At 40.7% G+C, this 14,916-nt stretch overlaps 1 protein-coding gene across 1 annotated transcript in view; it reads left to right on the forward strand.

The window, feature by feature from the left end:
- Positions 1–14,916, forward strand: part of SLCO5A1 (solute carrier organic anion transporter family member 5A1) — a 94,911-nt gene that overhangs the window by 17,203 nt on the left and 62,792 nt on the right. The window contains exon 2 of the mRNA XM_027767206.1: positions 2,988–3,152. Coding sequence (XP_027623007.1) covers positions 2,988–3,152 — 165 coding nt within the window. The remainder of the gene's footprint in view (positions 1–2,987; positions 3,153–14,916) is intronic.

Here is a 14,916-nt window from a genome sequence, read left to right on the forward strand (position 1 = left end):
CCTGTTATTCTGGGTGCATTCTTTAATTTCTTGTTATACAATTTTTCCAGGCTTATCTTGTATATTCTGTGCCCCAACTCTGAGGTTACACATTTCTCCAAGGAGTTCTGGTTCTTTTTAGTGGAAAATGGCTTTTAGAAATCAGCAATTGGGTGTTGGGTAGGCTCATTCCTCCTAGGGTGTCATGGCTTCTAAACTCTTAGCAGAGAATTGGGCAGTATGTGTTCACTCGTACACACACACACACACACACACACACACACACACATTGCCTCCATCCATCTCTTCCCTATCTCTGTGTATCATTTTATCTACTTATCTGTCTATCTAAACCATCAATTCACACTGATGCTTCTGGCTCTAAAGTAATATTTAACCATACCTCTCTGAAATTCCATGCTCTGGCAGTTGAATACTGAGTCTCATTAATGTCAATGTATTTATTTATTTGCTCAGTCCTCCTGTATTGTAAAAAAAATTCAGAGCCATTGACCTGGGGGTACACCCTGGCCCTCCCCTGCTGCAGGGCACCCAGGTTGAATGATTGGCCTTCATCAAGGAGGAGGAGGCAGACAGACGAAAGAGGGAAACCAACTTAGACTCGTTGAAGTCTGAACTGTTGCTAAGGTCTTCTTATACATAAAAGCATATTTTTTTCTTTTTAAAAAATTATTTATTATCATCATAATCTTGTTTATATTACATTGAATCACATATAACTTTACAGTGTATTGCATTTCTTTTCCCAGAAGGAATACCATGCATATCAGTCAAGACAGAGACACTACAATCCCCATTCAGATTTTTTTCTTTAATGAAAGAAAAGAATCATCATATATATTTTTTGTTACTTTTGAAATTAAAGGGCTATTTCGTTATATCAAATAATTACGAACAATTAGTTCGACATAGCTAGTCTCTCTTAAAATACTCATGGGTTGCATACGCTGTGTCCTTGTATTAAAGAAGTTTATATCTTCCCAGATATTTTAGATTGAACCCATTGGCTCTTTGTATATTGCTAAAATTAATCTGAATTCTTGCATGTTAAGATGTACCTTTGACTTTCTAATTTTAAAATTTAGAGTATGACATTTTGATTTACAGTGTTTATCAGGGAATATAGGATAATTTTATGAATCACTTTGATTATTTTTTTTGATGTGTTTTCTATGCTAAAAATAGAGTGCGGATCTTAGTTTTATAAAATGCTAATTTAAACTTTAACAATTAAGCTAAGATATAGCATATTAAATTTAATTTAAATTTTGAAATGATACTGAGTAAGTGTCAACTTCCTAAGTTTTAAAGTCTGGTGCATAGGAGGCTAGGTTGGTTAATTTTAATTAAATGACTTTATTATTTTGGAGCATAAGGAGATAACTGTTCACAGAGATAAACATATTGTCAAAAATAATGCAGCTCACCTTTTCCATGAAGGCATGCAAGGATTACGTAAATGTGCATTAATTCATGTTATAGACTTGAAAAATATAAAAATGTGCTTACAAAAATCTCTTTTTATTTTCCTCTTCGCCAGTGTTAGTCCATTGGGAGAACTTAATAGTTTGATGTTAATAGAAGGGGTCTTCAAAAAGTTCATAAAAAGTAAATATTATAAAAGAATGATTGCATGGATTTTATTTTATTTTGGCACCAAAATTAACTCATACTTTAATTCCATTTTCCATGACACTTTTTGAAGTGTCCTCATATGTACCAAGAAGTATGTGTTTGACCATATATAAACATGCTGTTTTGGCTTATTGGATTTTTACTTCAATATGATTACAAACACACATGTATGTCTATGTCTGCAGCTTGCTTTGTCCATTAATACAATATTTCTTGGAGTTCTTTTATGTCAGTCCATGTAACTATTTCATTTTAAACTACCACATAGTATTCCATGATATGGCTGTGTCATAATTTAGTTCAACATTTACCATTGCTGAATGTTTAATTTTTTTCCTCCTAATTTTTGCTATTATAAACAATGCTGCAAAAAATACTGGCATGTGTATCTTTTTTTTTTTCTTTTTTTGGAGAGGTTTTTGCTATAGAGCGTGTGTGCTCGCCAGACAGAGAGAGACAGAGAGACAGAAAGCGAGAAATCACCCCCCAGGGGGATGGCCACACCACAGTCCCTTCTCCTCCATTCTCCTCTCGGGATCTTGGGCACGCACGCACATGCGCCCGGCATGAGTTTAAGCCACCAGATCTGGGACTCGAACCGTGGTTGACTACATGGGAGTCTAGCGACATAGCCATTACACTAACTGCTGGTCCCTGGCATGTGTATCTTGAAGTGTAATAGATGGCAAGTTCTGGGAAATAAGTAAGTGCTTAGACTCAAAGATGGGACTTTTCTTTCTCCCTTAAGGGACAGTTGTGCAGATACGAGTTCGCCAGCACTCGCGGTCTGTCCACTTGGGTGATCATGGCTAGGTGTTCTCCAGTCCAAAGTATGGGGATGTCTGGCCTCACGGCCGTGTCCCTTTCACCTTTATAGCCATGATTATTTCCTGTTTCACCATGAGCCTGGACGATCGGATGTCCAATATCGTGTTCCCATTCCTGAAATAGAAAATGTAATTTGGGACTGTCTTGCAGGGGCTTTGCGCATTTAGAGGACTGGGATCTTCACAGAGAGTAACATTATTTTAATCAATAAAAACTGCAAAGAATTTAAGCAGTTTATGAAATAGGAGCCATTGGTGGAGTACTGCTTCTAAGGATATTTGTGTATGGGTATGTTTTCAAAAATTAAAAAATTTTCTTCTTTTACTTGAAAATTTAAAAAAACGACACCAAAACAAAATCTATTTAAGATGAGATGATTTCTGAACACCCTCGGATTTATTTTTATTCTCTGTGACAAATATTGCTCAATGGCTAATTCCAGTTCATTTCAAAAACAGTTAGATTTTATTTTGTTTCCCATCCATTGTTTATAACATTCATTTGTCATTTTTGTCATTTTGTAGACCTACCAAGAGCAGCTGTCAGGATCTTAAGCAACATGACATTCCTTTTTGTGAGTTTGTCATACACAGCTGAGAGTGCCATTGTAACTGCTTTCATTACCTTCATTCCCAAGTTCATCGAGTCACAGTTTGGTATCCCAGCTTCCAATGCCAGCATCTACACTGGTAAGGCACTGCCACGAGGGCTACTTGAAAACGCGATCCTTTTGACCACTGAACTAAAATGGCATGAGTCGAGAGAAAGTACAATCTAACCTCGAAGTGTTAACCGAATCCATTGACAACGACCTTCCCCCCAGATTTGAGGATGCGGGGAGCCTGGTGTGTTCTTTCTGATTCAGATCGTGTAACTGTATGGCATATGTGCCCACTGTGTTCTGGAAAAAGCGAATTTTGCATATTTATGTTTTTATGGTTCTCAGTTTTAAAAAAATGAAAGAGGCAAGGATATTTGAATTGAAATCTAAATAGATATTTTTACGGGTTGGCATGGATCTTAAAATGTTAAGTTAGAAAAAATTGTTCGTTTGAAATATACATCAGATCCATGGCATCAAGATTTTCCCTTCATAAATGCGAACAGGCTTTAATTGAATGACTGGGTATGTTTCAAGTTAAAAAGAAAAGTTATGAAAGTTTATTTTAGGTGTTTCATGTCAGGGCAAACTTTCTATTTTAGCAGACTTTGATACATATACTGATAGTACTTATTACTCAAATCTTCTTTCATAATAACCAGGATACATAGATATAGACATGTGAGAACATGAGTTCTCAGATATTGAGGGCATTTTCAGTGTATTTTAGCATGTAATATTCTAAATATTTCCTTAGTGACACCAAGGATAGTCAAGTGACCGTATCTTCCTAAAGGCTTAATTTATTAGTAGGGAATAGTTAGTCAGTTGAAGTGTATTTAAACAGTGCAAACTTAGGGGCCAGCAAGTGGTGTGGTGGTTAAGGTGCTGGACTCTTACAAATCCCAGACCTGGACGCTTGAAACATATATTGGGTGTGTGTGTGTGTGTGTGCCCAAAACCCAAAAAGGAGAATGGAGGAGAAGGGATTGCAGTATGGCCCACACCCTGGGGGTGATTTCTCACTGTCAGCCTCTCTCTTTCTTGTTATAGAGCGCACATGCCCTATAATAAAAATTTTTAAAAGGAAAAAAATGTGCAAAATTATGGTGACTTCTAAGATGACTTAGACTCCCATCTTCTCTGATTCCACGTTAAAAACCAGTGAACTTAAATTATCTGAAAATGTACAGTCCTGGAAAGGGTTGATTTTTCACTTTCTGTCTGTCTCTGGTGAGCACATGCACCCTATAGCAAAAATCTCTCTTTAAAAAAAAGTTAAAAAACATACTGCTGTGGACCACTGTAATTGTGACATAAACGTTTTTCTCTTTCTCAGTTTGTAAAATATGTTTCTTTATATTAACATAAAATTTCCAGATTATTTCATAGTTTAGTTGACAGAAAATCGAAACCTTCCATTTCTTTTTTTAAAATTAATTTATTTTTATTATCATCATAATCTTCTTTATACTACATTGGATTACATATAACTTTACAGTGTATTACATTGCTTTTTCAAAAGGGAATGCCATGCCTGTCAGTCAATACAGAGACATTAATCTCCCCACCCACTTCATCATTCAATATCTTTTTCATTGTTTTTCCCAATCATTATTATTATTATTCTAATTATTTTTTAAACAGTCAATCACTATTTCTCATTTTGCTTGTAAAAAGACTTTACCCATCATGAAATACTTCTCAGACCAATCCAGTTGAGAATACTATACATGTCATCATCAACAGGTAATAAGCCATATCTGTTCCCCATTGATGTCCTGCCTATTTGTTCTCTTGCTATCTGTCTCTGTCCTCTTCTCTTCACCCCCCCCTCATTCCACACTGTCCTATTCTCGTTAAGTACTTTCACTGCTTTTATGTCCTCCAATATTTTGCTCTCTACCATAGAGTGCAGATAGTCGGTTTATATTAAGTGGATACATACATTATCTTTCATTCATAGCCTGGCTTACTTCACTCAGCAATAGATCCTCTGTATCTTAACCACTTTCTATCAAATGCCAGGGTCTTGTTATTTTTTATGGCTGCGTAGTATTCCATAGAGTATATATACCACACGTTTCCAATCCATTCATCCGTTTGTGGACATTTAGAAACCTTCCATTTCTAGTGTAACTTCCTTTGATGCTTTGACCAGCATTTTTTTTTTTTACAAGGATACCAATGATTGTCTCAAAGCTAGACTCAAAACCATACAGATGTGAAGTGTAGAGTAGTTTCAAACATTTTACAAACTAAATTTAAATATTAAAAGACATTACTGGAACCAGCAGATGGCATAGTGGTTATATCACTGGACTTCCACAGGGGCAACCGTGGTTTGAGTCCTAGACTTGGTGGCTTGAAAATCATGCCCGCCACACATGTATGAATGCCCAAGATGCCAGGAAAATGGAGGAAAAGGGATTGTGGCATGGCCATGCCCCCTGGGGGTGATTCCTCATTTTTCTTCTCACTGTGTCTGTCTCTCTGTCTCTCTGGTGAGCAGACATGCCCTAAGGCAAAAATCTCTTTACCCAATCCCCCAAAAAAGATATTACTGAAAAGAAGGTTCATAGTCAAAATAAACGTGGAACTTGCTGAGTCAAACCACATCTAATGGAGTTCTTTATTGCACCACTTCTCATCACCGTCACTATGCATTGTGAAACTTCAGAGAAAGATTTATAGTCTTTTCCAAATGTATCTGACCATGAAACACTATTTTAGAGGCATCTTTCTTGTGAATCGTGTTCCCCAGGAAACATGGGGGAAGCAATCCATTGTGCCTTTGTCCTATCCAGGCTAAAAAGCAGAGCTGCCTAGAGGGTCCCACTTTCCTTCAGATGTGCTGTTTTGCTTCTGGGAATCTACGGGCTGTGTGGTGGTGCTGAGCTGGGTAGGAATCAATGTGCCTTTGCACTTTGACCAAAGTCACCTCTTCATTATTTGTAGAGACACGCAAGATAGCCAACTCCTTTTGGGGAAATGAAGTAGACAGCTCTGCTGGACCTCGGGTATCCGGCTGCAGGGTTCCACAGTGGTGCAGTCACGGCAGCAGTCACTAGACATGGCCCCTGTGGCTGGGGGCATAGGACTGAATACGGTTAGCTCAGGGAGTCCGTTCATCCTATGCTCCCATGTCGGGATTAAAGAAGTGACATCACAGAGACAGAGTGCCAACTCCATTCTGGTCTTGTCATCAGCAGGCTCTTTTTTTTTTTCATTGTCAGTGTAACTTATACCATGTTTAATAGTCTACTAACTGTGTTCACGTAAAAGGCTTTTGATCCCTGGTGCATGTACTTTCCCTCCTTTACAGACAGACTACAAATAATAATATTCAAGAGCTATTCAGATTGCTTAGGAGTAGAAGGTGCCCTGTTCTATTACAGTAAGATTAAATACAGATGGTAAATCTTTCTAAAACTCCTCTTGGGTTCTTAACTTTTTATCAATTAAATCCCCTTCTTTTCTGAGTATAGATTTTTATTTTTAAGGGACCTATTTAATTTGAAATCTTTTGTTCTTTGAATCCTTTTCCGTGTATGTAGAATGAAATGGAGAATTAAGAAATTTATCTGAAAAAGATTTAAAAATAGTTTTTATTTCTCATCTTGCCAAGTTTTTGAGTTCAAGTTCTCTTTTCATATAAAAAATTTAGTTGGAGTCCAGCTGTAGGAGTGTATGCTGGTAGATGCTGGCTCTTGACAGGCTAAAGTCACTTAGTGGCCCAGATTTATTCCTGGTTCACCCTAAAAGCCAAGCATGGTAGAATGCACCTGTAGCCCCAGTTACTCCGGAGACAAAATCGTGACATAGCAACACCCTGCTTAGCCAACAAACAAATAAGTGTAGGGGTGAATACCTTGCCCCTTCATAGCAATTTGCTCGTGTTGTATTCCATGGTCAGGCATAGTGAGTGCCAAAAGGTAGCAAAAGATCAACCCTTGATCCCTTGCTCACACAGATCCTCACTGAACACCAGCTCTTTGTAAGGCCCTGGAGAAATAGAAAGACTCAAACCAGGGCCTTCAATTGCCCTCAGATCTAAGAACAGAGAAAACGGTTGAAAGTAAGTTGGAGAAACGCATTTAAGTAAAGTAATAGATTTGGGCTGCAGTGATTATTCTGGCTGGTGTGGTTGTGTGTTTGCTTCTTGTGTCATGGAGGAAATGGCTTTTAAACAGGCGTTAAAGGAAAAGTAGAATTTGCTCACTTGGCATTTGGAGCTGAGCAAAGGCTGGGCAGCCAGGGAAGGATAAGGCCCATAGCAGAGAAAAAAGCAGATCATCCCTTGGCCAGAAATATGGAGCACCCTAGAGGAATGCTGGTGGGGTGGGAGCAATGCTTTCTGGTACCAGGGGTGGGGGATCTGTTTAGGCGCCCTCCGCACCACTTGGTGCATACTGTCATGGCATGGGGAGACCTGTGCTCCATGGGGGGTGGTGACACTGCCTGCAGGGCATCGTAGCCCCATAACCTAGCCAATTTGTTCCCCCGGTGCGTGTGCCTACCCAACATGCATCTGTGCACGGTGCACTCGTCCATTCGTGGGTTTGCTGCTAATCCCACTTGGGGTTACATTTATCTCTTGAAATGAAATATTTTGAAGTTGATATTTCGGAAAAGCTTGAAATGCTGGGAACAGCCTTGAAGGAGGAGTTAGTGTGGACTTGAATCTTGCAACTGCTGGTTACTTGCTTTTGACTTTGGGCAAATCATCTACCGCCCGAGACTTTAGCTAAAACTGGAGTGTACCCGAAGAGTGAGGATAGCCTCTCTGACTCCCTGTGTCAGCGATGTAGCAAATGAAGTAGTGAGCAGTTACTTGTCAGATGTCTCCCTGACTTCAAATAGGTACATGATATAAATGGAAAGAATGTTAATCACGTAAGAAAACTATTATTTATGATGATGATAGCACCCTACATGGGACGTTGTACAGCTTGAACGGATCTGAGATGAAACCTCCATAATAAAAATTTAAAAAATTAATTGCTGATATTTACTGGGTGTTTATTAAGAGCCAGCATTTTGGTATGGATAACATAATGTAACCCATGTAACGGATGCCTATGCGGTAGGTTTTATTAATTATGCTCATTTTCCAGATGAGGAAACAGAGGTCCAGGAAAATTTAAATTAACTTGCTGAGGGACCAGCAGGTGGCACGGTGGTTAGGGCATTGGATTCCCACATGGTTGACTGCAGTTTGAGTCCTGTACCTGATGGCTTGCTTTCTCACTTTCCTGCTTTCTGTCTCTGGTTAAACTAAAAATAATAATAATAATACCTAAAATTAAATAAATAATTCTTTAAAAATATATATTTACTTACTAAAAGGCATAATTAGGTTTCTAGAGCTTTGAATTTCTTGGAATATATAAATATTGGTATGTGATTTTTATTGTATTATAATAGGCACATGCTATTGTCATTATTCCCATTCTTTTGTTTTGTTTTACCACTTTCAAAGAAACAGTCTTCCAGTGGTTTTAGGATTCTACCTCTGCCCACTCTGCCTGAGCCGTGGCGCTGAGCGTGGACAACAACGCTCACTGTCAGATCTCTGTGATCCTTTAGTACTCGCTTTGACTGGGGGCCTGCCCTGCGATGTGTAGAATTAGAGTGAGACATGGATTTGTTTTACAAGGGAAGTGGCCTCAGAAAACTCTATTGGTTTCACTGTGGAATAAGTTGACTGCTTCTTACTTTTTTTTGGAGAGGTTTTTGCTATAGGGCATGCACACTCGCCAGAAAGACAGAGAGAGACAGAGAAACAGAAAGAGAGAAATCACAACCACACCCCCCCCCCCCCACACACACACACACCCCGGGGGGATGGCCACGCCACAATCCCTTCTCCTCCATTCTCCTCTTGGGATCTTGGGCACGCATACACATGCGCCCAGCATGATTTTAAGCCACTGGGAGTGGGACTTGAACCTCAGTCGACTACATGGGAATTCAGCAACATAACCATTATGCCAACTGCTGGTCCCTCGACTGCTTTTTAAATTATTATTATTATTTTTTCTTTGCTTAGGGACATGCATTTGCTGGAGAGAGATAGACAAAGAGAGGGAAAGTAAAATATCACTCTCTAGGGGGATGGCCACACCACAATCCTTTCTTTATTCTCCTCTCGGGATTTTGGACACACTCTCACATGCACCCAATATGAGGTTCAAACCAGCAGGTCTGGGACTCCAACTATGTCTGGCCATATGGGAATTCAGCTCTTTAACCACCACGTCACCTGCTGACTCCCAAATTAGTCTTTTAACTTTATAAAAGTAGTTTTCTTTCTTTTCAAAAAATTATTTTATTTAACTTTATTTATTTATTTTAATTTGACCAGAGAGGGACAGAGTGAGAGAGAGAGAGAGGGAAAGTGAGAAAGCAAGTTACCAGGTCTGGGACTCGAACCACAGTTGACTGTGTGGGAGTCCAGTGCCTTTAACCACCACACCATCTGCTGGCCCCTAAAAGTAGTTTTTGAAGTACATTTTTATACAAATATTTAGGATATGTTAATTTATTTATTCCATGAGTGTGTGTATATGAGAGAGAGAGAAAGAGAGAGAGAGAGAGACAGACAGACAGACAGTATCCCTATTCGGGTCTTGATGCTGTGACCCACTACACGCCTTAGCCAGTCCCAGTCATGGCACATGTACACCTAGTGTACTCAAAGAGGTCTGTGGACTTGAACCTGGACTCTTCCCATGTCAATCAACCATCCAGAGCATGGTGTTTTAATGTTGCAGCGTGCCCAGCTCCCACTTTTGTACTGATTTGATAATGTACACATACCTAGATGTTTTAAACATTGAAATTCAGCTTAAAAATACAAATAGAGTATCTTCGATATACTTTAGCTTCTCTGGACATTTCCAAGGTCGGGTGATGACATCTGATCTGAGACTTGTCCTGACAAAGCACCGTGTGCTCTGCGGGAGAAGGCGAAGAAACCCACAGCAGCTGCTAGTGTTCTTGTGCAGATCACTTTAATCAAAGTGGAGACGAACAGAAGCTATTAGAAACCAGAAGTGACAATTACACGCGCTTTGTCTTTTGGGCAGAGGAGTATTTATCATACTGAATTACATTTGTTTTTCTTCAATGCTAATGAGCACTTTTGTAAAAGGTTATAGTGGACATTACTTAGGATGCTCAAGTTCTTTTATTCTTTTTTTTTTTTTTTTTTGGGGGGGTTTTTGTTTTTGGGCATGTGAAAGACAGAGAGAAAGAGAGACAGAAAGAGAGAAATCACCCCCTGGGAGGGGGGATGGCCATGCTGCATTCCCTTCTCCTCCATTCTTCTCTTGGGATCTTGGGCATGCACACACACGTGCCTGGTGTGAGTTTAAACCACTGGGTCCGGGACTTGAACCACGATTGACTACATGGGAATCCAACAATGTAGCCATTATGCCATCTGCTGGTCTGTCTTTATTCTTTTATTAATCAATTGATTTAAGAAATGTGTTAGTGCCGATGATGTGGCAGGTTCTTAGACAGTGCAGTTAACAAGATTCCATTGCTAGTCGAGACTCAGAATCCAAATGACAATGGTGACGTATTGGCATTCATTGCAGGAAAGGATGTGGCCTGGCAAGAACATTAAAGTGAGGCTGTATTAAAGCTTTCTAGGGTATGTCAGAGCAAGAGCCAGGTTCTAGCTGTCATCTCAGAAGAGCATGGCAGGCCCCACTTTTCCACTTAGGTCGGGTCCCACTGACAGACCCATGGAACACCCAGGATCCATGGAGTCCAAAATAGTAACTTGGATGGAGTTCTTTATATTTTAAAAATATTTATTTATATTAAAATATTTTAAAGTATATTTATTTCATGAAAGTGAGAGAGAGCAAGATAGAAGGAGGGAGTGACAGGCCCCCTCACCAGGGTCTTACGCTGCAGCCCTCCCCCCAGCCTTCTTCCCAGTCAGCCAGAATCACAGGCACCAGTATGTGCCTGGCATGTCTAGGTCCACCTGGGAACTGAACCCCAATCTTCCAGCACTGCAGAGCAGCGTGCTACTACTGCACCATCCCGGCAGGGCCTAGAGTATTTTATATTGAAATAGTTTAACATTTTTTCTCTATGTAATTTTTTTTTTTTTTTTTTTGCTATAGGGTGTGTGTGCTCACCAGACAGACAGAAAGAGACAGAGAGACAGAAAGCGAGAAATCCCCCCCCAGGGGGGATGGTCACACCGCAATCCCTTCTCCTCCATTCTCCTCTCAGGATCTTGGGCACGCACGCACACGCGCCCAGCGTGAGTTTTAAGCCACCAGGTCCGGTGGTCGACTACATGGGAGTCCAGCGACATAGCCACTACTCTAACTGCTGGTCCCCTCTATGTACATTTTTATGCCAGAGGGTGCACACATGAGATCGAGAGAGCGTGCGCCACCTGCATGGTCCTGGTTATGCCACCACCCCTTTCCCTCCAATCCTCTATTCCATCAGACCCTGAACAACAGTTTTTCAAACTGCTAAGGCCAAGACTGAACCCTGGTTGGCCACGTGGGATCCAGCTTCCACTTGGCAGCTCGTAACCACTGTGCTATGGGGACAGCCCACATGTTCATATTTGCTGGTCATGTGTAACCAGCCTTAAGAGTGAAGCTCTCCAGGGGCTGTGGAGAGATCAGGTGTAAGTCACCACACTTGCTTCATCAATAAACAATGTTGACGAGCCGGAACAAGGCGTCCGCAAACTCCTCAGACTGTGGTTGGAAAGTAACACTACCCATCAGCACATTTCACGCCATGAGCAAGGACTCAGTGTTTCTGAGAATTAAGAAAATTCAGCAGGACAGCTCAGCTAACTCAAGGCCTGCCTAGCAGCTACTTCCAGGCCTGCGAAGGTCACCTCTCACAAGTACTCCCAGGGCTACGGCAGGACGTGAGGGGGACAGGGTCTTTGTCCTCATGCCACTAACGCAACGCAACTTTAGGCTTTCCAGTCATTCTCTCTGTTTTCTAACCTAGAAAACGTTAGCTTGGACTGAATAAAAGATATAATTTTTTTTCCTGCTCTAAATTTCCAAATATTAGGCTGTCAGAAAAATCAGAACACATTTTTTCAGAGAAAAAGAGAAAAATACATCATGACTTTTCTGATGACCTAGTAATGTCCTCAAGACCATCTGTAACAAATGAACATCCACTTTCACGTTCCCCGTAGAGTTACATTATCTCCTTACACGGAGACTAGTTATGAACTGACTCAGCACTCCGGCAATTGTAACAACGGTGCATTCCATAAACTCTTACTATTACCAGGGTTGACATGATCTGTTTTCTGATTGAAAACTGTATTGGTCTAATTTAGAGTGTTAATTCAAAGGTATTTTGTTAAACTCCACCTGTTATGAGAAATAATGTCAAACAAAATTGTATAGGCCAGTCCTATAGCGAAGTGCTTAAGGGAACTGAATCCTACATCTCTGAGTGAGGTTTGAATCCTGGCTTCAGTGGCTTGAAAAACATGCTGGGTGCATGTGTGTGGCCAAAATTCTTCCTTTTTAAAAAATAATTATTTAATTTTAATTTTATTAATTATTTTTAGCAGCTATTTTTTAAAGAACTATTTAACTTTATTCATTCATTCATTTATTTTTTATTTTTATTTTTAATTTGACCAGAGAGAGATGTGTGTGTGTATGAGAGAGAAAGTAAGAAAGCAAGCCACCAGATCTGGGACTTGAACTATGGTCGGCCATGTGGGAATGTCCAGTGTCTTAAACTCCATGCCACTTGCTGGTCCCCAATTTTATTTATTATTATTATTTTTTAATTTGACCAGAGAGAGATGTGTGTGTGTATGAGAGAGAAAGTAAGAAAGCAAGCCACCAGGTCTAGGACTTGAACTGTGTTTGGTCAGGTGGGAGTCGAGTGCCTTAAAACACCATGCCACCTGCCAGCCCCATTATTCTCCAAATTCTAACAGGATGAAGAAATGAATAAGTGATTGTGGCATGACCACTCCTTACTGAAGCTTGCTTTCTCCCTCTCTCTGTCTCTCTCTGGTGAGAGTGCATACCGTCTGGCAGTTAAAAATGTGCAAGAATGAACTATTGTAGCCTTGATCCTAGGAGTAGTTAGCAAAAACCTCCTGAGTTAGGAGTCAGCAAAGAGGGGCTGGGAGGGGCAGGTCACGATCACAGTGCATTGTGGATCTCTCCCTTTGAATTGGTCTACACCAGTGCACCAACTGGGCACCTTCTGGTTTGACCATTTCCCCAGATGACCAATATTTCTTTTGTAATTCTCTTTTTTCCTTTTTAAAAGTTTAAAACAATTTGTTCATGATATATACATACATCCACATGAGGTGGGGGGCACATTCGGGAGCTTGTCAAGCTGTGACCCCCTTGCCCCAGCCCTCCAGCTCTTCAGAATCCTGCTATCAGCTCAACCTGGGGATCTGAAACTGCAGTAGGCCATGTGGCTTCCAGCACTGTTGTCTCAGATGCTATGAACTATGCCACTTGGCTGGGCCTAAATTTTTTTAAAGTTTATTTTTTCTTCTAAGATTTTATACACACACACACACACACACACACACACACACCCCAGTAGGTTCTTGATGTGGTGGTGCTCCCCAGCCTCAGCTAGCCGGAGATCGTGGGAACGTGTGTGGTGTACTCAGGGAGGTCTCTGGAAACAAACCTAGAACCTTTCCATGCGGGTCAGCCTCAGAGTGTTGTGTTGTGGTTAACTATTATGCCCCTGGACAGCCCTCCATTTCAGAATATTTTTGTGTTCATTTTTGCTCCTCCAACTTTTTATCTCTTAGGTAAGACGTAAAGTGTAATACTTAAGAGAATCAGTTTCAGAAGTGAGCCTGTCTTGTTGAAATTCTTGCTCTGCCTTTTTATCCATTTACCCATCTACCCAGCCAGTCATCCACCCATCTCCTACCCAGTCACTTACCTATCCAATCATCCACTACTTACCTACCTGCCTACCCAGTCACCTACAATCCATCCAGTTACCCACCTACCTATCTAATCCTGCACACAAGTTTATGAAGCTTCTGCTATGGGCCTGGCACTGTGCAGGTACTGGACATGCAATAGGAGACGCAGAGGAATCTCTCTGACCTCACAGTTTAGTGACCCTCATAGGTTGCCTGTGACCCTGCATGAGTTCATCAGCCCCTATAAATATCAGAGGTTCTGAAGAGAAAATGTGTATGTTGGGTTTAACACAGTGTCTGGAAAGTAGCGATTGCCATTCTGGAATAACTGTAATGTCCCCTTTCTGAGATATGCTCAAGAAAGGGAGTCTGAAGCAGAAGTGGTAAGGTAGGGCTTAAGACGTGGGAAGAATTCTTAAATTGTCAGGAGGGAATGGATTTTTTTTAAAAGAATATTTATTTATTTATTTATTTATTTATTTATTATTTTAAAAAATTATGATAGGGCACATGTGTTCACCAGAGAGAGAGAGAGATTGAGAGAGAGAGAGGGAGAAAGCAAGCTGCCAGGTCCAGGACTCAAACCGTGGTCGGCCATGTGGGAGGCCATCGCCTCAACCACCATGCCACCTACTGACCCAAGAGAATGGATTTTAACAGTAAGGAGAGATGGAACATGTGGCTAATAGGAGGTGAGGGAAATGGAAGAGAAGGCAAGAGACTTAATATTGAAGTGCAAGCTGAGGGCCGATCTCATCTGAGCCGTCAGAGACTTGGAGAAGTGTAAATGACAAGAACAGCTGTTCTAAAAGTGTGAGACTGAAAACAACCACAGCAACAGAGAACCCATGAAACTGATCTTGGCCATTCAGTGTGGAGCCTGGGTTAAATCTTTATAGCTGAGCTACTG

Source organism: Tupaia chinensis, unplaced genomic scaffold (genome assembly GCF_000334495.1).
Source record: "Tupaia chinensis unplaced genomic scaffold, TupChi_1.0 Scaffold144017_1, whole genome shotgun sequence".
NCBI lineage: Eukaryota > Metazoa > Chordata > Mammalia > Scandentia > Tupaiidae > Tupaia > Tupaia belangeri.